The sequence below is a fragment of the Pogonomyrmex barbatus genome, unplaced genomic scaffold (genome assembly GCF_055798465.1).
Source record: "Pogonomyrmex barbatus isolate J1 unplaced genomic scaffold, ASM5579846v1 scaffold2, whole genome shotgun sequence".
Taxonomy (NCBI): Eukaryota; Metazoa; Arthropoda; class Insecta; order Hymenoptera; family Formicidae; genus Pogonomyrmex; species Pogonomyrmex barbatus.
In genome coordinates, this window is record NW_028297116.1 from 2502373 (window position 1) to 2530061 (window position 27689).

The 27689-nt window shown below is 28.5% G+C and overlaps 5 protein-coding genes across 14 annotated transcripts in view; 1 reads left to right on the top strand and 4 right to left on the bottom strand.

The window, feature by feature from the left end:
- Positions 1–2372: 2372 nt before the first annotated feature.
- Positions 2373–10615, bottom strand: LOC105430348 (dynein regulatory complex subunit 11). 7 transcript variants are annotated; one of them, XM_089077035.1, is made up of 11 exons: positions 8336–10615; positions 7526–7736; positions 6937–7214; positions 6289–6598; positions 5647–5868; positions 4967–5211; positions 4753–4854; positions 4305–4592; positions 4018–4110; positions 3798–3915; positions 2373–3719 (listed from the first exon to the last, which is right to left on the bottom strand). In XM_089077035.1, the coding sequence occupies exons 1-11, from the start codon at positions 8837–8839 to the stop codon at positions 3607–3609; spliced, it is 2484 nt and encodes an 827-aa protein (XP_088933161.1). In that variant the 5' UTR covers positions 8840–10615; the 3' UTR covers positions 2373–3606. The 7 variants fall into 7 exon arrangements, with proteins under 7 accessions (XP_088933161.1, XP_088933160.1, XP_088933163.1 ...); XM_089077034.1 differs by having other exon boundaries at positions 5584–5868; positions 8336–10614; XM_089077037.1 differs by having other exon boundaries at positions 5584–5868; positions 8328–8820.
- Positions 10616–11372: 757 nt separating this feature from the next.
- CSN3 (COP9 signalosome subunit 3) lies at positions 11373–13828 on the top strand. Its single transcript, XM_011643865.2, has 4 exons — positions 11373–11610; positions 11810–12070; positions 12250–12974; positions 13266–13828. The coding sequence occupies exons 1-4, from the start codon at positions 11544–11546 to the stop codon at positions 13560–13562; spliced, it is 1350 nt and encodes a 449-aa protein (XP_011642167.2). The 5' UTR covers positions 11373–11543; the 3' UTR covers positions 13563–13828.
- A 570-nt stretch (positions 13829–14398) lies between these two features.
- On the bottom strand, positions 14399–15100 carry Nrk1 (nicotinamide riboside kinase). The gene has a single exon (XM_011643864.2). The coding sequence runs from the start codon at positions 15098–15100 to the stop codon at positions 14471–14473; it is 630 nt and encodes a 209-aa protein (XP_011642166.2). The 3' UTR covers positions 14399–14470.
- On the bottom strand, positions 15074–16762 carry LOC105430345 (uncharacterized). Its single transcript, XM_089077043.1, has 4 exons — positions 16531–16762; positions 16346–16450; positions 15987–16135; positions 15074–15759 (listed from the first exon to the last, which is right to left on the bottom strand). The coding sequence occupies exons 1-4, from the start codon at positions 16592–16594 to the stop codon at positions 15640–15642; spliced, it is 438 nt and encodes a 145-aa protein (XP_088933169.1). The 5' UTR covers positions 16595–16762; the 3' UTR covers positions 15074–15639.
- A 1280-nt stretch (positions 16763–18042) lies between these two features.
- LOC105430344 (cytochrome P450 4c21-like) overlaps positions 18043–27689 on the bottom strand; it is a 14057-nt gene continuing 4410 nt past the window's right edge. For 2 of the 4 annotated variants that reach the window (XM_089076254.1, XM_011643862.3), the window contains 11 exons: positions 27318–27424; positions 26618–26708; positions 24978–25166; positions 24292–24352; positions 23240–23366; positions 23121–23178; positions 22057–22151; positions 21869–21937; positions 20763–20940; positions 19311–19490; positions 18043–19228 (listed from right to left, as the gene is read on the bottom strand). In XM_089076254.1, coding sequence (XP_088932380.1) covers positions 19035–19228; positions 19311–19490; positions 20763–20940; positions 21869–21937; positions 22057–22151; positions 23121–23178; positions 23240–23366; positions 24292–24352; positions 24978–25166; positions 26618–26708; positions 27318–27424 — 1349 coding nt within the window. In that variant the 3' untranslated portion in view covers positions 18043–19034. Of the gene's footprint in view, positions 19229–19310; positions 19491–20223; positions 20474–20762; positions 20941–21868; positions 21938–22056; positions 22152–23120; positions 23179–23239; positions 23367–24291; positions 24353–24977; positions 25167–26617; positions 26709–27317; positions 27425–27689 lie in introns of those variants that run through there. The other 2 variants (XM_089076255.1, XM_089076256.1) reach the window with 2 other exon arrangements.

Genomic DNA, 27689 nt, shown 5'->3' on the forward strand with positions numbered 1-27689 from the left:
TTGCGTTTAAATATATTACGATCATTTCAAAGTCAAAAGTTCAAAATTTTTGCTTCACCGTCTCGTTGCCGGTTCGCTCGCAAATTATCCACCCAGATAAGAGTCTTTGACAAATTAGATACGTCAAATGGATATTTCTGTGAATAGTGATCATCAAAGAAATGTAAATCTACGATACAAATCTTCTAGTAATTAATTCTGTGCTTCTTGTAAGCACATTATCCAAATAGAGATGTTTATGAGATACGTCTTCAACCTTGACCAAATATATAATTATTATCTAACGCTAAAAAAAAAAAAAAAACAGTTTTGCTCAAGTAAAAACTAATCAGAAGACTTGACAACTTGAAGACAGAAAACTTGATCGGAACGTGATTAAATCTGAAAATAATTTTGTTGCATTATTAATGTTAAAGAACGCTTAAATATGATGATAATAATGCAAAATTTTGTATATTTTAGCAACAGATTATAACGTCTTATATAAATATTTTCATGATATGTCGAACTCGTGAACTGATGTGGATTTGCGCTCAAGTAAAATAACACGATTTTAAAATCCGAAATCTTTGCTTCATTATTTTCTCGATACGCTCGCAAAATGTGATAGTCCGACAAAACTATTTTCAAATCTGTATAGCCAAGTTTTTAGACTTGAACAAAAGTGTTCTTTCGCAAAACATCCAAAGTAAGATACGTGCAAATAAGTCGCAATATTAAATGGGTTTGCGAGATATTAATGAAAATATAATTAAATATAATTGAATATATGCTATTTATACACACATTTTTTTATGTATTAAGGCTACGTTCCGATATTCACTGTCAGTACTGAAAATATATAATTCAGATTACGTATATGGTAGATTTTCAGTGAATATCGGAATGCAGTCATTAAATGCAGTAATTAAATGCAGTAATTAATACCAATTAATTTTAATGAAAAAATTCTGCATATATCCAATACTCGACCGAAGAAAACGCGAGTCGAAAATATATTATCGATTATCGATAGATTATATGCACACGTATCATTATATAACAGATATTTGATAATTAATATTTATATAAAATTGTAAAGTATAAATTGCGTTGTGTTTGACAGCTGACGTATAATTGATTACAAAAATCTACAATTAATTTAAATTTATGGAAAAACAAAGCGATTTGAATTTCTTTTTCAACAACAGAAGACTTATTTTTTGTAACTATTTCTAACAAAATTTTTAATTATATTTTAATTAAATTTGATTATATATTAATTATGAAGATACCTCGTGCAACATCGACATATAAACAATTCTATAACTTCTCAGGAAGCTTTTTATTTTTAACAACTTTTATAATTTGTTTTATAATTTAATATTTGAAAGCTTTCATTCAAAATTTCACATAACTAAGGAAAAGCAATTTTTAAAGCAATTTTTTAATTAGATTCTAAAATTAGATTTTAAATTAGTAAAAAAATTTGTGATTGAGATTAAGAGCACTATTCAACAAGATGCCTACAACTTGCATTGAGAATTAGACGTGTCTACTATAAATACAACGCAAATCCATGTGATTTAGGTAACAACTTTGTAAAAATAAAAATAAAGTGATATATTATACAACGTTAAATTTAAAAGAAACATCAGAAGTAATTGATACGATAAGAAAAGTTTTGTAAGTAATCCGTTAAATTTAAATTATTCAATATAAATTCTCGTTTATATTAATATATCAATATAAATTCTTTATATTTTAGCGGAATTTATAAAATTACAACATACAAGTTCACATTGACATAATCAATAATATTCGCTTGTTTAATTATGGCTTTGTAATTTTTTATACATACGATATATTTATAGAAATTTAGAGTATCTATTGTAGCATTATTTTAATTATTATATATTTTTTTAAGAAAATTAAGAAATTAATTAACTGTCAAAGAAAATTCAAATTAATTCATTCTAACATTCTACAAAATTGTAATATGAACAATTGTTAAATAAAAAGCAAAATAGGATTTTGATGAGTAATGTAAATATTTTTACGATTTACAATGGTTTTCTTCCAAAATAATAGACTCAACTAAAGTAACAGCCTAATTTCAACGCGTCCACCGAAGAAAGTGCTCGAAATAACTAATCGTCGAGCTTAACGAGACCTTTGTGACATCGTCCAAAGGCAAGCAGGAGGCATCCTGTTTAGCACCGCAAATGCCGCTTTGTGAGCGACGGCGATACGAATTGCAGTTGCTCTAATCAAAATCGACATTGATATCGGGGAAATGTCGTTTCGTGACGGAGATACATGCCACTGAGATAATCGATTATTCGGCATGCAGTCTCGTATGCTTCGTCACGCAATGTATCACGTGGAAGCGATTATGTGAACAAAATCACACGACTAGTTCACACGAGCAAGTCGTGATTCAGTTTATTCACAATATATTTACAAAATCATTATGAATATGCAATAGATACAAATATTATATATCACTGATAAAAAATGATAATCTACGCAGAAAAAAAATTTATCTTATCAAATCAAAATAAATATTTTCGTATATAAACAACAATATTATAATCCTCTTAAAAATGTTGTCTTGATTTTATTAAATTTGTACTGATGCAAGTGCTATTTTTGCTCAACTCTAAATCTTCTATATGAAGATTATGATATTCTTGCTTACATATGAGAATATCTATATTTGCATTAATATAAAGAATTAAATAAAATTTTTTAAGAAGATTATAATATTTTTGCTTATATATGAGAATAATCTTGATATGAAATTAATTTTTTTCTCTCTGTGTGCGGTATGTGTGTGTGTGTGTGTGTGTGTGTGTGTGTGTGTGTGTGTGTGTGTGTGTGTGTGTATGTGCCCCCCCATACTCTATATATCTATATATATAAATAAAATATTTGTTTTGTAAATAAAGTTATTTTTATTTGTAAAAAATTGTGCTACTTTATAGAAAATACTTGCTTTATAGATATGTATACTGTACATTTGTACTGTATACTTTATACATTTTTATACACTAGTTGTTATTTTGAAAAAACAATCAAATGGTAATAACTTGTCAACTTTTGGTAACCTATGACATAAAAGCAAAGATCATGTGTTCGCACACAATTTTATGCAAAACTGTTAGGTACTTTATGAGTACGTATATAAAATAAGGAATCAATCAATCTGAATCTCAATGAATAGAAAATCTTTTTGTTTTCTATGTATTAAAGATTTAATTATAAAGCCATTAATGATAAAATCTCAGAAAAATTATAAAAAATCAAAGTCTTAATAAACATATTATTTTATCTATTCTTAAATAAAAATGATTTCATCATCGTAGATTGAACGATCGCTTCGCACAAAATATTTTTGCCTTTTTTTATAGACTTTATAAATCTTATAAAAAAAATTTGAAAATTGAATGAGCAGAGTTATAAAAAGAATATAAGTATAGCGTACTTAAATAGAAACGATCGTATCTTATCGATTGTTACATGAATATGAATGGATTATGTATACTCTTCATAGCGATAATGCATGCATCGATAATGTATCGTATAAGATAGAGACTCTTTTACATGAGGAAACAATTTTGTTCACTATTTTCCTCCTTTTTTCTTTTTTTGCGAATCATTTGCTTCATTCAACTTCTCTAGCTCCAATTCCAAAGCTCTTAGTTTTCGTCGACATGTTGGCGTTTTAGAAAACCAAGCTGTAACATTAAATCTCGAAATTTAAAATTGCTAAAATCTAATACTTGTCATTTTATGATCTGTGCGTTATCACAAACCTAGAAATGCGTCTTCCTCTTCTCGATATACTGGATCTTTAAAACTTAATGCGTTTATCAATTCTGCATGCGTTAGAGGATGTGTTCGTAGTTGTACCATACGTTTTGTGGTCATTACCTGTATTGTAATGTACAAACAAAAAAGGTTACAAAACAGATAATGTAATCATCTTCATCTATCATTCTAATAACATTGGTATTTGCAATTTAAATTACTGACTTCACTGATCGCTGCTAAAATAGTTCCTATTGTAAAACCGTCACATGCTTTGGCCATCGCCGATATATCAAATTGTCGACTAATACCCGAATACTAAAAATAAAAACATAACACGATTTTTCATATGTAAAAATAAATTATTAGTTACTAGTATAAAAAATTTATTTCATGAAATAATAATTATATTCGACGAAATAAACTAAATCACTGAATGATTAGTGAAGGACGACAATTTTTTATACCATTTGTGAGATGTAGATTCAAATATTTTATCCAACATAACTCACTTTGTATAGCAAATCTTTCCATACAAGAGACACAGTGCCGTAATCTGGTCTAGGAATATATATGACTTTGTCGTAAGTTTGATATAAGAGCTTTTGGTCGCCGTCCCAAGGCTTGTTAGACGTCCCAATAAGCAAAATTCTATCTTCTCCCGTGATACCCTTCACTAATTTTGGTAGATCCTTTCTCAAACGTTTCGGATCGGTTTTATCCGTTTTTGCTATTTTTTTTACAAATGGCTTTTCCGCATCGTCCATAAAGATCACTGACGGCTGCAGTAATCGCGATACCTTTGAGAGGATATTCTTACAAAATCATATATTTCATAAATGATGGCTTAAATATCACAACCAGTCAAACTCTTTAAATTTTTCTAATCAAATAACAACTGTATGAAATGAATAATCCAAAGCAATTTTATTATTCTTTGTTCTTTGTACAAATTCTCACGTTGCTATAAATCCAATTTAGGAGAATCCTTGCTATTCCATAATTTCGTACGTGACGTTTGCGAAAGATTGAGATATTCGCATACGTGTGAATATCCAAGTACTATAATTTTAATATATAAACGGATAATTTTTCAAAATCGAGTAATTATTCACAGACTATATAATACATATATATCCGATTAACGAGATCTATTTAAAACTCTAATACAAACTTTTGAAATTAGATGGACAAGCATAATCAATCCTGACTTGCCGGGATATTTGCCAGCGATATTCGCCGGCGTAATATCAAAGAGTGTAGCTCCAAGTTCCGTACAGATCGCATTCACCAAGAGCTTTTTGCCACTGCCATGTGGACCAGCTATTAGGACTGATTTCACGAGAGGTGTCAATTCTCTTAGGACTTGACTGCCCAGCGGAAGTATGCAGTATTCGGCGATCAATTGTCTTATGTCGCCTATGGAAATTTAATTAATTGTAATTGTAAAATATGCTCCAAACTGATTCGGCAATATTTTGGAAACAATTTTTTTAGCAAGTCTTTAGCAAGTCTTAAAAAGAATATCTTTTTAGCTTAAAAATATTCTTTTTAAGTGTCGGTCCACAATAGGTGATTTAAGCTTTAAGACGTAAGAAATTGACCAATTATAATCGAATATGAAAAGAATAATTGACTATGATTAGTCAATTTCTTACGGCTTAAAGATTAAATATTTATTGTGGACCGACACTAAGACTCGTTAAAGAGAAGCTTTTGTCTGTTACGGCAAATAATTTAAATTTTTTAATATATTTAAATGCACACATCTTTTTATGTATTTAAATGTACCGAGTGTTGGAAGAGGATCCTTCTCCTTCATACGAAGATCGTAATTTGCAAAAGACTTTTCACCTTTAAATTCGTTTAGCGAAACTTCACGATGAAATTTAATAATTCCTTGCGTAACAAGCTCCTCGAAAAGAGACTCGGTCGTTCTATCAGGTGTCAAATCTTTTTCTTTTTTTCTCTTATTTTTTTTTCCGCTCCTACGAACTCGCTTCTGAGATTTCTTCGCACGTTTTCCTTTAAAACCTTTGTCTCTATCTAACGCAAGCTGAAGAGCTTCTATATCGCCTAATCATAATATCGTATTGCATAATTATCAATCGCAATCATTGGAAAATTTGTCGTATTAATCTAAATTTAATCTTAACAAAAGAATATCATTTTCTCTTGCGGTGCAAAATAATTCTTCGTATTCTTTTGCAATAATTTGCAATAATTTGCAATAATTTTTAATTAGCATAAATGAATGAATGATTAATTATTACACCGCAAATATTACATAAAAATTACGTATTAAATAAAAAACGTATTAAATAAATAAAACATTAATAGAGTATGTCACTTTTCAATAATAGCTGAAGAGAAAAGAACATTTTGAATTAAAAACAATTGAATAAAAAACAAACTTATTCAAATGAAATTGAATTGGGATCTTTATGCCAACTTTGATCATGATCATTCTCTCTTTTGAGGAACAGTTTTATCTACCTCTCATCGCCTGATCTACGATAACTCTAACTTCGTCTTCGACTTCCCTCGTCTTTTCCGCTTCTATCATATCGCGATAAGGCAACTGCATCGGATTCGCGGACTCGTCCTTATCTTTCCAGACGTCCTGATACTCTTGATTCGCGTGAATCAATTCCGGTAAAAAGTTTGAGAGGACGGATTTGAATCCCAAATCCGTTTCGTCCTCCGACTGTTCCGTTTCGCTATCTTTCTTCGATTTTGAGCGTTTTGATTTCTTTGAATCCTTCGATGATATCGCTGTGGATTTACTCACAGTACTTTCAGTTCCCTGTGACAAAAAGAACAAGAAGAATACTTTTGTTGTTCAAGAACAACTGCTATAATTAAATGATATAGCAAAATTATTTCAGTGATTTTAAATCACTAAAAATTTTGACACATAATAAGTTGAACATTTTAAAATCGTAAAAATTAAAATAAAATTTCATGTCGATTGATCAATTTGATAATTATTTCATTATATTTTTGTGTATAATATAATTCAAACATTTTGAATTATCATAAAAATTAATTATCATAAAAATGGATATGATTCAATTGAAATGTACGTTAATAATTTTTCGTGTGAATTTAAGCGCGCGATGTACATGTATACATATATCTTACCTGCCTGCTGAAAATCATTCGCGAACCTCCGCTTTCGGCGGATGGCAAGTCAGGTATTTTTCCGGTTTGTTGAAAATAAGTATCGATCCAATTTCGAATTTCACTTCTTATGTTTTCCTCCATGATGGCACTCCTCTCTTTGCGAATTCTCTCCGTGATCTCTACAATCAGATCCTCGTATTGCCGTTGAAAATTCATCTGCTTTTCATATCTCTGTTGTTTCAGTCTCTCCGCTTGCCTGACATTTTCCGTGATTACTTGACTAGGTTGTAGCATTCCTTGAACAATAAATAAGAAATTAACACTTTGGCATATATCGAGTAAAATGCGGCAAATATTTTTGCTTCTTCAACGAGAGAACAAATGTATATTAAAGATTTATATTAAAGATGGGAATGAAAATTATTGAAACATTTTCGTAATGTTTTCGTTTTCAATTTTGTTTTTTTTTTTTCCCCTTTTCAAATGAAAACCGATTAGGGAAATTTATTACGACTGGATAAATTTAGCAGACGCGAAAATCGCGAAAATCGCGATCGAGTTTTATTATTTCTTAAACGGAAAAACAAACGTCACGATTAATTCTTACCTATAAGTAGCATCTCCTCGAGGCGTCTCTTGCGAATGTAGCATCTTGTAATATATCCTTTCCATACTTTTTGAATTTTCAGTGCTGCGAGTTTCTCGCTCGCTTCATCTTTCTCTTCTACTTCTGGCTTGGTAGTCGATCTTTCTTTCATCTCGCGAATTTCTTTCATAAATTGATACCGCACTCTACCTTGTCGCGCTCGTTCGTGCGCCTGAAGCATCAAAATTTACGAATAGTTTGGAAAACGTACAAATAAATAAATACGAAGGCGCGGAATATCGATATTCGAAAGCAGCATTGGTCTCGAGCTACAAGATCTAAGTAATGTTACATTAAAAAGAGATATTATATCAAAAAGAGATAAAAAGAGATAAGCCGGAACGTGCGACAAAATACAAAATGTGATAATCGCACAGATGGCGGGGTCGCCTTTAAATTTATTTTAATACACAGCCGAAATGTATTCCTATTTATTTAAATGGAAAAAATGGAAAACTGGAAGAAAGATATTTCTAAAATACATATAAAAACATTTCACTTATTGCTCCAGTTCAATTAAAATTGAAAATATAAAGGGACCACTATATGGTCCCGTACGGTCTTTTTGTAAGAGTAGAAATTAAGACAAGCCTCGATCGAGATCGAGCTCGATTCAATTGCCGATCGCAAAATACGTGTTGGAATGAATTCGCTCGGATCCATCAAGATTGGCTTCCTTTTGGGGCCCTGTGGGATCCTTTTGGGGAACGCCGTAAAAATAGAAAGCCAGATTAGCAGCTTTCTCGTGACTCTTCCGCGATACCTGAATACCTGAATAAGCCGCACAGCCTGGGATTCCGTAATCTTGGTGGGCACAACGATCTCGTGAAGCGCGCCAAGATTTCGCAGCGTATCCTCTATGAATTTCCGTCTGGCCTCGATCTCCGCGATTCGCTCGCGTCTGTAGTACCTCGGCACCCGGATCTCGGCCTCCTGCGGCGTCACGCCGCACTTGATTAGCGCGTCGTCGTAATAGCTGTGCTCCGAGAGATCGATGTTGACCAGCTCGTGTTTCAACTCCAACACCCTGCCCAGGCTCGCGTCCAATAATCTCTTGACGAGCAGACGCTTCTGAGGCTGCACCATCTGGTCGTAGCATCGCTCGAGTTTGTTGCATATAAGGCTGTACCTCACGTACAATCCCGAGACGAGATCCCGCGCCTTTCCACGATCCTTTTGCGGTTTCGCGCCTTGGAGTACCGAGTCCGCCTGAATCGTTTCCGCGAGGGACGTTTGAGCCGCCCTCCAAAGCTCGTCGTACGTCGTACTCGACATTCCTCCTCGGGAACCAAAGCGCACTTGTGCAAAATTCCTATTCCCGGTATTCTGTTATCAATTGTTAGCGACGGCTAACCGATTGTTGGTTACCTAGCAACGAAATTATCGAGCAGGGTGAAATCCCGTTTGTCGGGTTTGTCGGCGGCGCGGATGGACAAAAGGGGAGGGGAAAAGAGAGGAACCATGCGAATTTTATCTTGGCCTCTCGGAGGAAATTAAAAACGTTTCTCGACCGACAAATTATCAGATTATCAATGTAAGTGATAGTCGAAGGGGGGTGAGATGTCAGAAACGATAAACGAGCTTTTAATGAGTCTCTAACGAAACTTTTTAACTAGAGAAAGTATCGATATCTCTTCTGAATGGAGAAGCATTTTATAAGTATTTTTTCAAAAAATTTTTTCAAAACATTGAACATTGACAAAGTTACCAAATTGAAGATTTTCAAGCATCAATTATCAAATTATTGCGTTTTTTAAATAAAACGAATTGTTTAAGTAGAAATTCGCGAATAAAACAACAGAATTAATATGATAGATGCTATGGATAGGAAATTTCCATTACTAAAAACTTTTTCTCATTTTCTCAAAGTGTCTTTGTTTTTGAACGCGAACAATTCCAAAGAATTTTTTCACGTTGCTTCGTGGGAATTAAAACGAAACGACTGTTGAAACAAATGATGATCGGCAGAGAAATCATCACTTTTGTTCATTCATATAAAAATATTAACGCTCGACGTTCATTGTTAGATAATGAGCCACACAATAAGTCAAAATAAGTCACACGTGATTAAGGTTGCCATATTAAAATTTTCAAAACTAGGATTTACAAGCCAAAACCCCGGACATTTCGGTTGCAACCTCGGACAAAAAAATGCGCTTAAATTAATCAAATTGATTAGAAACAATAAATGAATCATTATTTCACATCTAATTGTTCATTAGTATTCAGAGCAAAGAGAAATTTGAACTGGATTCTAAATAAATACAGACTATTTTGATTTAAAATAAAAAATTTTATTATAGGTTTAGTTTAAGTTTTATTAGGTATTAAAATTAAAAAATTTTAACTCTTTTATGTGATATCTGTGCTATTTGGTGCTATAATGCACATTAATGCGAGAAGAATCAAAACAAAATATTTAGATTTCTTGAAACCCCGGACGCTTTCAAAGAATTCCCCCTGGACGCCCTAAAAAAGAAGACAGTGTCCGGGAAAAAGAGGACGGATGGCAACCCTACACGTGATCAAAGTTGACGCAGAATAGTGAAATTTAAATGGTCACTTTTGATCATGTCACCTATTTCGATGCTAAAAACGAGCGTCGAGCATCAGTATAAAAACATATTTTTATATAATTATATTCCGTATCTCATACTTTATTATTGTTATTGTATTATTCATCAGATTACTATTATTATTGTTATAATTGCGAATCTGAAACTTAACATTTTTGCGTGCGAGGTCATCAAGGTCAAGGCGAAATATTTGCCCATTTTGGCCCATCGTTGATCATTCTGTTTCGTTTCGCGCGCGTCTGGTTCTGTGGACTCTCGAGCATCGTCGAGCACCGAGTGTGCGTTTATAGCAAATGCTAATAACGAGAATCGAATGTGACTTGCAGTCTCTCAAGGCTTCCGCGTCCACAGAGCTCACGGTTCTATTTTTCAGGAACAAAGTTCTTTCGACTGTTCGACTTCGCTGTTAGTCCGCATGAAATCTCTTTGTTACGGAGTTAACGTGCGAAGTATCGAAGAAACAAACCAATCACGTGTATAATTTAAAAGAAGCCATTTTGTTCTCTATTATGTGTAAGGATACGCGATTGGTCAATTTTTCTGCATTACGATTTTTATGGGTTACGGTTAGGTCTGTGATTCTACCCTCTCGCTAGCATCGAGCTTGAGTGCGTGAGAGCAGTGTTGCTATTAGGACCGTTTTTTCGCGCATGCGTATTATGATCAATAGTTATCTAGGGCTGTAACATGACATACGTATATAATAGACATTAAAATTTTGGCGTGCTCCACGCTAGGATGAGATAAGTAAGGCAAATATTTAAATATTATTAATTATTATTAAAGATAAATGTTATTATTTATTATTTGTTATTCAACATAAATATAATATAGATATACATAACCAAAAAGGGATTATTAAAAAGCATGTTCGTAATTTTCAAATAAAATATTTTATTTTAAACACATAATGTTTTATTATATACTTTCTTTCCTTACATTTACAAAAATATAACTTTGTTAAAAAATTAATTTTATTGTAGGTTATTAATATTAATTATATTTAAAATTTTATATAATTAAATAATTTTTATATAATTTTTATCTTATATTTTATTAAATTTTTATACAATTTTATATAATTTTATATAATTATATAAACAATCTTATAATATAAAATAATATAATATAAAAAATTTCAGTAAAAGACCAAGTAATACCTTTTTTCTTCTAAAACGTGATACTTCATTAAACTTGCATCTAAATACGCATGCGCGAGAAAGCGTCCCTGATAGTAATACTGGTCGAGAGTCGAGAGTGCATTAGTGTTCGATGCGTTCGGTGTGTTCTATCACGTTCTCTATCTTTGATTCGAAACGTCATTGCAGCTGAATGTTCGCTCGCGAATGTAATCTCTGTATGTAGGCTATCGCCGACTGTTAACCAGAGGTGATGATAAGAGAATGTCCACAATAATGGCATCGGCATTGGAGCAATTTGTAAATAACGTTCGCACGCTTTCGAAACAAGGTATGGTTGACCTTTGCAGACATTGCGAAATTGCTGAACTTAACCTCAATGGCAAGAAATTCTAAAATAATTCTTTTGAAAGGAAACTTTAGATTTGCCATTTGTGTATTTATCAAGTTTTTATCTCTGTATATAAAGGGATACTTGAATAATTAAAAAAAGGATTAGGATTATAAAATTAATCGAATTGCATTTATAGGCAATTTCAGGGAATTATATGACATTATAAGTAAAAGTGTCGAGGTGTTGACAAAAAATGGACAACATTTGGACAATGTTTTGGAAACGTTGGATTTGCAACAACATTCGTTGGGTATTCTGGCGGTGCTCTGTGCAAAATTTTCACTGCCCAATCCTAATGGAGGAAATAATCCTGAAGCACAGAAACTCTTGTTTAATCAAGTTCAAGAATTTATTATTGGTTGTAATGGAGAACAAGTTAGATTTGCGCCAGATACATGTAAGTGTATCCTCTTTTTTTTATATTAAAATATCTTTGTTTATGTTTTCCTCAATTATTGATATTTTTCATCTCTGAAAATAAAAATTTGTAATTTTATTTTTAAGTTTTTCAAGATATTTATTTAATTTATTATCCAACCTTGTCATTAATTATGATTAATAAAATTCTTTTTATAGATGCAGATTTGTGTCACCTGTTTACACAAAGTTTAGTTGAATCAAAAACGTCATTACGTGGAATTGAATTGTTGCGTCGTGCGATACGCAAAATACAACTGTTCGACAGTCAGCTAACCTCAATACACGCAGATCTTTGTCAGTTATGCCTTCTGTCTAAATGTTTTAAGCCAGCACTTGAGTTTCTTGACATAGATGTCACAGGCATTAGCCAGGAAGGAGGCCAGTTTGACTCAAAATATTTCTTATTGTACTATTATTATGGTGGTATGATATATACAGCACTAAAAAATTACGATCGGGCATTATATTTTTTTGAAGTATGTGTAACGACACCTGCAATGGCGGTTAGCTATATCATGCTGGAGGCCTATAAAAAATATATTTTGATCTCACTAATATTACATGGAAAAGTACTAAATCTACCAAGGTACACGAGCCAAGTGATTAATAGATATATCAAGCCATTGAGTCAACAATATCAAGAATTAGCTACAGCCTATCTGGTCAATAGCTGCGAGGAAGTGCAGAACATTATCACCAAGTATCAGCAAATATTTGTAAGAGATCATAACTTGGGACTTGTAAAGCAGGTGCTCGCTTACTTATATAAGAAGAACATACAGAGGCTCACCAAAACTTTCCTGACACTTAGCTTGAGTGATGTCGCGAGTAGAGTTCAGTTGTCAGGACCCGCTGAAGCCGAAAAGTATATCTTAAACATGGTGAGTTTTTGTCATTATAAAATATAAATATAAATGCTTTAGAAATCATTGCTTTTGAATCATTGCGATTCTTTGATAAAACATTTTCTTTGCAACTAAAAGAATTATATAATTCAAATTTTTCATTAAAATAATTTTATTAAAAAAACATTTTCCCCTCCATAAACAAAAGGATTTGTTCATAAATTGTTACGAAACACTAAACACACTCGCGTATAATATCTGTAATATAGATATTATTCATTAATATATAGATTAATATTACTTATTAGTATTCTTATTTATTTTTAGATTGAAGACGGTGAAATTTTTGCAACTATTAATCAGAAAGATGGTATGGTAGTATTTCATGACGATCCTGAAAAATACAATTCACCACAAATGCTTGCAAATTTTGAAAAGGAAATGGCAGCATGTACGGAACTAGATAAGCGAGTATTAGAAATGGAAGAGGAGGTTGTCCTTACTCCGCAATACGTTCGCAAAGCTTGTGGACAGAACGATCAGGACGATCAAGCTGCTGGACCTGCACCAACGAATGTTACGAATGCGCAGGGCCAAATTAAACAAAACACCTATTCTATGTAACATATACATGTCGTTGTGTATTATTTTTATTAAAAAAGTGATAAATCACGAAAAATCTTGTTGAGAGTCAAGACTTCAGTATCTGAAAGCTTGTTTTTTTGAATAATGATAGTAATTAGGGAAATATTTTTGCGACTCATATGTCGCCTATTTTGTAAACACGATTTATGAATAAGATTCTTTTATATATACCTGTATATACGTTACAGAGATTTTATTTATATTATCATTATAATACAGATTAAATATGACATACTGCAATATTATATTATTGTATTATTCACACGTATATAATCTATAGCAATCGTATATGGCACATTATCCATTTATTAAAATCTCTGTAACAATTTGAAATTAAGTTCATATGAATCATATAATTATCCATAAAATAATTAACTTCTTTGTAGTTAAGCATTCTCATGTCATGCTCATTGTTATAAAATAATAGATTCATTTTATACAAAAAGTTTTAAATTGCTAATTAACTTGTAATATATGCAAAAAAAGATTTTGTTAAAATCATCATCACTGAATATTCATAGCTATGAAAATTGATGTACTGCAATATTCCGTTGCAAATTATTGAATTTAAATGACATCCACATACTTAATGCACATTCAATTTAAATGACATGCCCATACTTGAATATATACAAATTGATTGGCAAATATTCACCATATTAAACATAAAAGTAAAATTTCAGTTAATTCAGTTAAAAAAAAAAAATTTATGGAAAAAATATCAAGAAATTTTCTATTGTAATTTTTTAAGCAATATATAATGTTAAACATCGTTTAATTTTTTGGGAATTTTTTAGAGATTATGTGAAAGAAAATTTTTCTCTTTTTGTGCGATAATATATATCATTTAAATTTAATCATAAAAATAATTAAACTAAGTTACAATTTTAAGATAACAATTCACCAATATCCTTGGAAACTATTTCATAAACTTCTTCCAGATCTTTCGATCCATCGATGAAAGTTACAGTTTCATACAATTCTTCATTTTGTCTAACTTCATTTTCGTACTTTACGTATTCGGGCCAAACTACTTTATCAAAATATCCTGGTACATCGGGTGGATCATATATGCGATTTTTTCTTCGATCCCAACATCGTTCCTTTGTCAACGTTAAAAAATATTTACAATTACACAAATTCGTGATGGCCTTGTGTTTAAAAAGCAAAAAGCCATCCAATATCAATAATATCTTTGAACCCGACGCATTTTCTCTACGAGATGTGAATATTCTTACAACGTCTGAATACATCTTCTGCATATCCAGACTCGTTATTAGCTCCCAATTCATGTGATTTAATTCCTCTATTTTAACGTGACGTGGATCATCGGGAGGTAAAAAATAATCGTCTTGACGCACCATAATAGAGGTTGGATACTCATTGTGAATCTTGTTAGCTAACGTACTTTTTCCACTGCAGGTTGCCCCAGATATACCAATGACGATTACCTGCTTCGACAATTTTAATTTGCTAGTTTTATAGCAATGTTCAGCGTGATATAGAGGAAAATTCATTTTATCGAACAACCTAAACAAATTAAAACATGGAATGTAATATCGTTATATAACTTGTAATCAACATTCACCAGTACAGCGTTCACATTCATGCGTTGTATATCACAAGTTATATGTGTATTATTCAACGTGATATGTACGATGACGCATTACGACAATGGAACGTAGGACATCGATGTATGTGTGTTTTGATAATTTGCTACTAAATTGTTATTCCATTTTCTCAATTTTATGAAATAAATACGGTTTTACGTGATACACAGTAAAGAGTATCAAACCACCGATAAAAATTAGCCCGAGACTTGCGGGAATTATCAAGGCTAAATGATGAGAGTAAAAAATAGATTTCAATCTATCGTCGTCGATGAATGGCAAACCAATTACCCAAACAGTATAATAAAGAAACAAGACAAACGTCAATATTAATATTGCCTTTCCTTTTTGGCGATCGCTATCAAACATCTTTCTCGATATCTCGTTTCTATCTTAATTTTGCCGTAACGCGCGTTGTTCTCTGTGACTCGATAATACTATTAATTTTATCCAATGTATTCCTGCTCAAACTTCTTAAAGTCTTCTTCCGTGAAAGCTGTCTTTTCTGATTTCTTGGGTTTTTCTTGTTGTTGAATATATTTCTTTCCAACAGCACGTTGCAACAGCTGAAAATATATTTTTGTAAATTTTTGATAATTTTCTTAAGGATATAGAATTAAAGATATTTATAGTTTTAAATCATATACATGAAGACCATAATATAGAACATAAAAATTGTGAGAGGTTTGGAAAACTTCATATTAAGCAAAATAATTTAAAATATAATATGAGAAATATAATATTAATAAGTTAATTAATCATGTTTGTAAAAAACATGATTAATATTTCGTACATTATTCGTCGTTCCAGGATTTATTTTATTATTGCTAAGTAAAAGGAGTTGTTGTACATTCTCATCGGTAGTATCTGTTTGAGTAGCTAAGCGTTTCTGGGTTTCATATACAGTAGTTTTGCTGGATCTGCCCAAAATAGTGCCAAGATCTATAAAAAGAAAAGAAAATTTTTGTGTGATTTTATTTAATTTTTTTCTAAATATCAAATAAGTTAATAATATAATTATGAGAATTATGAAATATTGTAATTATTACAATAATTTTATTGTAGTAATGTCTATATGAAAAATGCAGAAGTAAGTTTTAAGATGAAAATTGTTTATAAAATTATACACATCTAAATAAATGATTTGATAACCTGTCTTATCATTTTTGGAAATGATCCTATGTTTAGGAGGAATTAGATCCAAGGCTCCTTTGTATTTGATATCCTTACGTTTCTTCTTCTTTTTCTTTTTTTGTTCTGTAAATTTCCATACAAAATAAATCCTTTCAAGTGCGTTGATTCGTGAACGTGTACACGTGCATTCTTAATAAACTAACCTTTCTGCAAATCTTTTTCGTAACCCAATAATTCTAAACTTTTATGTACGAGTAAATTAGACATTTCCTTGAATCTCACGATTCTGCAACTTAATTTTTAAAATGGCATGGATTATTCATTAAACCCTTTCATTAAAGAACATTATCAATAAAATTTATTATTCTGAAATCCATGATAACTACACACAACCTTCCATCTTACATATACGAATTGGATGATGCAGAGCGGTCATCCCGACCTTTTTCCTAACACCGTAGAAATCGCCGTACATTACCGCCACCAACATCTATAATTGAGTTCGTGGAACTATAACTATAAGTCACATCTATTTTGCGACACTGCCGATAAAATCGTGTCTCGCGAAATAGATGTGGTGCATATCCGTGCTACATCCATAAATTGGGATGAAGAACGCATTACATATAATTATATGTAATTATATGTAATTATATGTAATTATATGTGTAATTATATGTATATATTACGTTTATGTAATTTTTCTCTTATTATAGTCTGAAGTATTGATTAACATTGACATATTCAACATATTGATTTTTTATATATTCATATATATATATATATATAGTGTATTTGTAAAAAATTTCTTTTCGCTAAAAAATTTTTTTATATAAAAACATATATAAACACCATACACACACACACACACACACACACACACACACACACACACACACAATTTATATAAAAAATATATATATTAATATATAATTTATATAATATAAATATAAATATAAATATATATATATATATATATATATATAAACTAATTATTATATAATTCTATACAAAATTAGTCCAATTTCCAGTGAGAAATGAATGGAATTATCCCAATGAAAACAACTTACAAGGGGAATACCAAGTGACTGGTCAGAGAATTTTGATGTGCTTCATACAGGCTGTTTTTGAGCGAAAAAAAACGTGTCCGACCGTTCTTGCCAATGGCCTATATATTTCGAAGAAATTGATTTTTAAAGAATGAGTCTAGTCGGCCGATATACGGGCGGGACTCTGTATATATTTGATCGCGCGTTCAAATTCTGTCGCATATATTATTTTTTTTATTAAAAATATGTTTGTATCTGTAATTATTTATATTACTGTAGACATTCGAAAAAAATTTATTTAATTATATCTTTTATTTAATTATATCTGTACATTTTTTGTAAATAAAATTTTTAAACATAGGTCTATCTACTATTCAGTGTGTTTACAAAGTAATTTCAAGTAATTTGAGATATATTTATAGATATAATTATGAACAGATTCCTTATATTTACAAAATTAAAATCGCAAGATTTTGTATATTTTTTTTTACGTCATTTACCATTCTTTAATCACGCTAAAATGTAACTTCATTTAATTAAAAATCTTGTTTTTTTTTGCAAATTATTATAGGTGAATACCAAGAAGAAATATTGGGTACATACATTGGTTTACGAAAAAAATAAAGAAAGTTATATAGAATAAAAGAATGGAATCGGTTGCTAACGTACGACGAATAATTTAACTGTTTATCCAAGAAAAGACTACAAGTCTCACAGAAAAATAAAAAATATTTGAAGTTGGTAACGTAAGTTCGAAGCAACGATGTGGGTTTATAAAAATGAAGAGGAAGTGTCGCAAATTTTACAAACTTAACTTTTGAATTTTACAAACTTAAAATCACATCCCTGCGAGAAGAGATACGAGGCCAGGATCCATGGATATTAGGAAATTTCTCGCATACATACGCAATACAATTATAAACAGTTATTAATACAATATAAGAATTTTTCAAAAATGATTAAAATTATGCTAAACAAAGTTATGCTAAGTACAGTGTTAAGCAATCTCGATTAATCTTATTATTTTTGTCAGAATTGTACATACACAAGAGAAGAATAACAACACTATATATTACTAATATATAATATAATGTGTGTATAATATAATATACCTAATATGTAACCTTTCTATATTATTAAGACGTTAGATAAAACTGAATTTATGAACTTAAAAAGCTTGAATACAAAATAAATAAGTAACTCTGATTATAATAATAATAAACTTAAATATTAAAAATATTTTTAGTAAATATATCTAGTATATTTTATGCAATATCTCCATTTATTATACTAATAAAAGATAAAACAAACAAGTAATATCAAGTTATTAGTAAGAATAATTTAAATTTATTATTATTATTATAAAGAGATTTGTATATAAATTATTTGAAAGAGAATTTGAGTTTCGAGTTAAATATATATGTGTAGCTAAATATATATGATTTTGTATTTGTTTTTGGTAAAGGATTCTATCTCACATATTTGAAGCAAATTGTTATACATCGTTATAATCCGTTGTAAACTGTACAATTTCAATCTAATTTAGCTATAATAAATCTATTTTAAGGCTGCAATCTCTATGCTTCAATATATCTGATAAAAACAAAAAATTATACAGAAAATTTTATATGTTATATATTTTATATGTTATATTGCGTTTAACATATTTTCACGCTATTTTGTTGTAGATCCCGTTTTTCTATTTTAATCTTTAAAGGTTTAATTGTAGATAATATTATATATATATTTAACTGTATATCTTTTATATCTATACTTTTATCTACTTTGAATATAAATGCTCGTACCAAAGTAGCTAGAATAACTTTTATAGCAATCATCCCATAGTTCATACCTGTAAATTTTTATTCATATATAAGCTAAATTTACTTATTTTATGACTTTCTTAATTCTACTAATATTTTATTAATGTTTACCTATACAATTTCTTGGACCATCACTAAAAGGTATATAGTAATATGAGGGATTTGCCTTTATTTTGTCTGGAAGAAATCTATCCGGATTAAATGTTAACGGGTTTGGCCAATATTTTTCATTTCGATGTAAGTGTATAATTGGTATAACAACATCTGTCCCTTTCGGCAAAATATGATTTCCTGAAACATATTTCTATAATATTAAGATAGTATAGTAGTAGATATAATATTAAGATAGTATAGTAGTAGGAACTAAAGCAAATAGTAATTTTCAATTCACATTTCACATTTCACATTTCACATTTATAAATCTATTCTATCAATTGCAAATGTTATTTTATTGAAGAATATTTCTATTATAATATATTTTGTAGGAATTTTATGCATTTTTTTTTGCTTCTGATGTCACAACTAAAGACTAAAAAAATAATTGAAGTAAACATTTATATAGAATGTCATATAATTAATAGACGTAGGCAGATAGAGATTGATACATCAGATTATATTAAATAGAAAAGTTCTCTATCACTTGCAATTTCCGTAATAATTAATGAAATTTATTTATAAATATTCACGAATGTAAGAAACACCTATGTTACATACGCTTACGACTGTTAAGTGTTTGGTGAATTGTTTAGAAAATTGATCTATAAATGATAAAACATTTGTCTACAGCGCACACCTTCAAATAGACAAAATAATCCTATTAATTTTTCGCCACAATCACCTGATCTGATGCTACTCAATTTTTATATAGCTATTTAAAAACTAAAGTATTAGAAATCTAATCTAAAAACGATTTCGAAATAGATTTATCTTCCATAATATAGAAGATTCCAAGATTTCCAAGATTTCTTTCCATAATATAATTATACTTAAAATTACATACAATATTTTGTAAAAGCAAATGTGATGACTTAAATGTAAAATATCCAGCGTTCATTATGTAAAAATTTCATATTACTTTTTTTAAATAATATATTAATCTTATATATTAATCTTATATTTAATAAAATTTTATATTGTATATTGCATTGTGTAGTTTTTATCTTTTTTTAATTCCCAGCGTTTTTTTTTTAGATACATCTGCTTCTGTAAAATAAGAAACAAAATGGTGTTATAATCGACACCTGATCAGATTATATCTTCAATGTCTCTCTGACCTAAAATTATAATATAATAATCCTACTATCTACAACTGTATCATTATAAAAAAACAATTATTCAACTAGAAAAATGACGTTACAAGCTCTAAGAAGGATTGGCGCCAGTGATCATCATAATCAGCGTCAGTATAATAGTCCTCTCCCCATAGTAATACTAAACTACTAATATTTTTATATTTATATTTCAAATTGATCGTACTTTAAATTGTTAAAAATTTTCAGAAGAAATAAAATTAAAATTAACAATAATTACTTATAACAAATAAAATTGTATGAACAAACTCACCTATTTTTAAGTCTTCCATTAATTTCCGTCCAATTAGAGGAACAGTAGGGAAAATTCTCAAAGTTTCCTTAACAACGCAATCCAAATAATGCATACGTTGTATATCATCGTACTTCACTGGAGTAGTATTTGGAGTTTCCATACCATAAATATCCAGCATTTCTTTATATACTTTTTCCTGTCATGGGATTAAAAATTTGTGAGTAATTGTATGATGTAACACATATTTTCTACTATGTACAACGTATTATATAATTTGTATTAATTGAAACATGATTTTATTTTCGTTATAATCAAATTGATAATAATAAAGATCAATCAAGATGTTGCATAATTTTATAACAGTTTTTAATGTAAATAGAATGTAACATTTGCATCGACATAAGTTAAAAGAAATTTGGTAATTTGTCCATCCGAATTATTTATCAGTTTACCTATAAACCTTATAAACATATTTCTTGAAAAACTTAATTTTTAAAAATATTTATCAAAATTATCAAAGTGTATCAAAATTTAAATTAAATCACAATAAAAATTACAACAAATAAATATCAATATAATTATTTATAAATAAAGTGAAATGCAGCTTTATTTAACAATATAAGTGATATATTTGTGGCTAGATAAATTTGCAAAAGCAAATTTTGCATATCTGTAGATTCTATAAGCAGCTTGTTAATAGAAATATTACAGAATTTAATGACAGCGTATGATAGATCTGTCATTTCAATAGATTTAATTGCACCATACTGCAGATTTTGTTTGCTTTCTATCATCATCCTATTGCTCAGAGATTGTAAACTCTGTCGATCTAATAACAGTAGAATGGACTCTGGTTGACTCTGATATGATTCTAGATATGTCGGTAAATCTATTTGAATTTATCGCCAATTTGACTTCAGACTGCTAACAGATTGCATACTGGAATGTAAGTCTAACGAAAATATTCTTTAGATTTACAATATATCACTTATATTATGTTAAATCTTAGAAGTTATGATTCTATCAATCAATGTATAAGTTAAAATGTGAAATATATTTCTGAACAAATTTTATTTATATAATAATATATAAAATATTGTTATTTCAAAATAACATGTACGTACCTGTATTTCTGGAAAATTTGCCAACATAAAAATCACAAGATGAGTTGTAAAGGTAATTGAGTCACTACCCTATGTAATAATATTTGAAAAATATATGTAAAATAGATACTAAAATATGTAAAAATATTTTATCTATTTGTAGAATTAACATTTAGCAAATATTATTGTAATCATGTTATTGTACTTACAGTTATTATCAACGTTATAATATTATCACAAATCTCCTTTCTCGTAAATTTTTCAATATGAGATGATGCTATCAGCATATCGAGAGAGCTACAATCTGTATTATATAAAAAGAAATGTTATTAATAAATTCCTTATTTATTCTTTATTTAACTTAAAAAGATTATAGGACTTTTGTTGGGATCAAAGAACCTATGTTTTTTGTCGTAAAATAATTCTTTATGAATCTTTTTGCGCAAATTAAAATTTAAAATATTATTTTTAATCAAGAACATAAAACAATTGAAGTAAAATCAGAGACATATTTTGTCGCATTTTTGGTAAAATTTTTTTGGACTTTGTGTTTATTTAGATTCTTTATCACAGAATGAAAATCTTTCTCAAATATTTTAAAATTAAAAATAATCAACACGAACTGACAATAATTGATTAAACATATTGTCTTAAACATATTGCCTATCTATTATATGAAAATAACAGTGACTGTTAAGTCAGACTGAAAATAACAATTTATTTTATTTACATGTCTATTTTAAACGTTTGCAGTTTTAACATTTTTTTATATTTATATAAAATTAAATTTTTCTTTTTATATTTATATAATATTAAATTGTCTATTTTTTTCTGAAATTTAATATACTCAATATATTTTCTAGTCTATAATTTTCTAGATAGTATCTTCTTTCTTATATTTTGCAATTGTAATCTTTCGGGATATTGTCTAATTTCTAAGATTTTGAGATTGTGACTTTTAGGAAATTGTCATACATTTTGCAACATTTTATATGTCATTTTATACGTCATAAAATCTTTAAAGATTATCGCTATAAAAGTTTTATTTATGATGTATTATTAGTTTTCAAGTTTTAGTTTTCAAATAACAAATAGATGCTTCATGCTTCTCCTTGAAAATCCTTTCCGTTCGTAAAGATCCTATAATCTTATGATCAAATTTATAAATTTAATGTAATTTATTACACATGCACGCATGCACGTACACACATACACATGTACGTACGATGTCCCCCTTCCCACGCCATATACGCATTTATAATGATAGCCTTACCGATAGAGTCATCGTTGTACTTGACTGTATTTGAATGGTTTATCCGTTGTTGTATCATCTGTAATAAATATTGTGAATAAAGTAATGTAAAATATTAAGAAAATATATTTTATATATACCTTATCGATAGCAGCTTGCATAAAATTTAAAATCTTTTTCTGTTCGCGTCCCGTAGCAGTGAGATTAAATATAATGTCAGGATGTAAATAAATTTTCCAGAATCGATATCTTGCAATTTCCTTTAATCTGTAAGATGTATTTCTTTTTATTACATATGTGTATACAGAGGACATTCAATCAGAATTGCATAACATATATAGCAAGTAAAGCGGATTAAATTGAGTAGAAAATTCCTTTGCTATTTGCTTTCGCAATTAATGAAATATTAATTAACAAAGAACTACATACGAAACGTATATTCACGTAATTCAACGATGAACAAATGTGATAAAAAAAAAAGAGAGAGTAATAATAAGAAGCACGCTTCTAGCAGTGAATACATGTAATAGTATTCTGTCTCTAAATGCTTATTTGCGGACTTTTATTAATTTATAACTCATTACATGTAATAGTAATTGCAAAACTTGTAAAATGATTGTTTTCACAAAAGTTTCTTATTTAGTTTAATCTTCTCACACATATAAACATACAATCTATTCATATATTACATGATTGATATCAAATACTTTATTGTATACGTATAAACATTACAAATTTATAATTGAACCAATTATAATTATTAATTTTTATAGATATAAAAAATTATTGTTTCTAAAATTACATTGTAATGCATATATTTATAACAATTTAATTTAAAATCTTAGATAGAATTTACAAAAAATCCACAAAGAATTCTTACAAATAACTTTTTTATTACAAATAACCTTCTTTCATGATTTGTAATGTTTTAGAAATTCATAGAATAAAATAATAGAACAAATAAATAGGAAGAAAAAGGTCAATGAACAAGAAAAAAATTAAGATCTAGTTATTAAAATACATGTAAAGATATTTAATTATTAAATTAGAATCAAAATATATATAAAGCTTGGGATATTTAGGCTTATCAGAAATTTTCTGGTATATCATAATGTAATTGTTTAAGAAAATATAAAAATTTTGTTCATATGTACAGATTTGTTAATTGCAAAAATTAAAAAAATTGATTTACCTTTTTATTGCTTTCATAAACTGATGAAAAATATCTGTTTCCATCTTAATGTCCATAGTATCTTAATATAATAACACATAAGAAAATAACTTATTATTTTAAAATAATATATAATGAGCATATATATTAATAATGTTTATATCACTTATAAACAAAACGTCTTATAATTTCAAAAAAGAAAAAATTGTGTCAATATTACAAATAATAATATTAATAAAATATTCAATGTAAAATTGAATATTTTATTAATATTATTATTTGTTTTAAAGTATGTAACATTAATTTTAAACAATTAAGTTACATGTAATTACATGTAATTATATTACATAATTGTTTATATTGTGTTTATATTGTGTGGATCTCTTTAATAAAGTGTCTTAAATAATAAACGCATAAATAATATAAATTGATATTTTATACTATAAATTTATAACAAATTAACAATTGACAACTAATTTGAGTAAAAGCAATGAATCTGATTAATAATGTTCATTAAACTTCAAACTCTATAGCATTTAATTTTTTTTAATTAGTAAAGCGAAATTGTATTGTAATCAATATTGTAATGGATTGTAATGCATTAAAGTGTTAATTTTTCAAATACTTTTTAGGAAGCTATCTGTGTTTCTTATATATCGTTGTAATATATATATAATATAAAAATATATTAAATTTTATAATCTTACCACATGTAATTCCTAAAACACATTTTGCTATATATTTAAGAAAGACAATTTCATTGTTATTTTGCGCAATTTGCTCTAATTCTTCATTAAGTATTAAAGCTTTTTTAGCAAATACTTTAAAAAATTTTTTCAACATGTATGCATTAAAGATTGGTGCTATCATTCTTCGAGATCGCGTCCATATGTATACTGAAATAATTATTATAAAGTTATATCTATATAGAGGAAAATAATGATCATAATATTAAAGCAAATTAGTGTAAAAAATATTAATATGAAAAAATGCTTTAAGAAAATGATATTGTTAACAATAAATATTAAAATGTAATATTAATAATTATAAGTATAATAAAATATAACATAAGAATAAGTACTAATAGACAAATAACAATATTTTGTATAATAATAAATTTTGAATGTTATAGATATAACACTATGTAAATAAATTTTTATCAGATAATGATAGAGTTATATTTCTTACGTTTATTAAGTAGAAAAAAGTAACAAATAAATAAAATGTCAAAGCTCGTGAGATAGATAACAATCTGAGAGAGAAAAGGTCAAAAACGAGCATAAAGAATAAATAATCACATTTAAAAAATAGCTTATATATTGAACTGAAAATCTAACAATGCGAATCGATAGTACGTTTAATCCTAATAATTGACTTCTTAAACGTTTCGGGCTGCACTGAGTCTTCTTCAGTAATACGAAAAATGACAAAAAGTTTATAAAATAAAGTAATCTAAATTGGTGACGGATACGCATTCACAAAAGTCTGTAAACGTCTTCGCAATCGATCAGCACAGTCGTCGTCTTTTAAAAAATTATTAACAATTATTCGTCGTTCGTAGATGAAAATAAGTTGAATCTCGAGAGGAATAAAAAGTCTTGATGTCAAAATATAAGGTCAGAATTAACATACTATAGTGAATTCTGAATGTCGATAAAAAATTCGTCAGATCGCAATGGCTATGCAACAATCACGAAGAGGCGCAGTAATTAATAGATGTAATATCGAAGACCAAAACGGAAATAATGTTAGAGCTAGCAATGCTAGGCAGATCTAGAACTGTTGAGGGCCGATTCACATTGTTAGATTTTCAGTTTAACATATAAGCTATTTTTTAAATGTTATTATATATTCTTTGTGCTCGTTTTTGGCCTTTTCTCTCTGAGGTTCTTAGAAAAAAGTAATATATTAATTATATTAATTATATTCCCACAGATAGCCAAATCTGCGCAAGTAGATTTTGAGCAGAACCTGCTACAAATTTTTGATAGAGATTTCAGAAAAGTAACTCCAATTCCAGGATCTGTTTTATCTAATTATGTTGCCAAACTGCTGTCAAAAATATGATAGAACCTGCAGGCAATGCGAACAAATTGGCGACGGAAACCGAGTAGACTCTGCTACTCGGAAGTTTGGCGAATCAGAATCTGATCAATTTCTGCTGCCAGTTTGCTGATATAGCATGCCAGCAAGTTAGATAAATCTTGAGTTGAATGCAGATTGCAATCAAAATCTAATCGAATTTGTCCATCTACCAGCAAATTGCTAATATATTGCTAACTGGATTGTTATAAAACAAAGTTAAATAATTAAAAAACTAAGTACTTTAGTTGTAAATATATCATACCAGGAGCTGTCAATAATCCTGTGCCAAATAATGATTCACCATATTTATATATTATACTCTTGTCTAAACAATTTTTACTGCGTAAGACAATCTATAACATGATAAATTATTATTTTTTTTTAAATTTACATGCATTTATTTTATTCGAGCAGTTAATATATACATTAAAAAAATTTGTATTAAATTTAAGAAATATCGTATCTCCCGATTTATTTAAATTTTTGTATTAATTTAATAATATAATATTGTGATAATATCGAGAATATTATAATGATACTAATTTTATATATAATCTACTATGTTATTATTTCAACATAAAGTAAGTGCAATCTTTATCAGAACGTAAAGTCAAGTTATTATATAAAATTAATAAGTTGTATTTAAAATTTTTTATTGAATTTTATTCAGTAATTTTATATCTTAGATTAGCTAATAATAAATATAAAATCACAAAAGTTATTGAATTTACATAATAATGTATGTTAAGTTTACATGAATGTTTATCTGTACATAAAAGCACGTCTGTGTTGCCTGGGAAAAATTTTAAATTCAAGTCTTTTGGTCATATTATAAAATATCTTAAATATTATCTGGGGAATTTCTAATTGAGATTTGTATCTCTTTATAATGTATAAACAAATTTTTAAATACTATTTATACTAAAAACATTATAACAAAATAAAACAAAATGTTTCTTTACCTTTATTTGATCTGGTTCGTATATTCCAACTAGTACTTTATGGGCCACATAAAATTGTGTTGGCGATGGATACTTTTCTGCCATTTTATTTATGACATTCAAAATACCTATAAATTTAAATAATACTAAATAATATTAATGTAATATTATACTATTGGTGTAGTAGGAAAAAAAGTGTGCCGTCAATAAAATCATTTAATTGAGACATTCTTTAACAACTAAATATTTTGCTTTATATAATTGTTTCTACAAAATAATACATTTTTCTGATTTGTGATTTTGTTTTTAAAAATATTTTATGTACAAAACAAGCATTTTTAATTAATTTCTCTATGCAGAGTAATAAAATTTTATTTTACATACATTAAAATA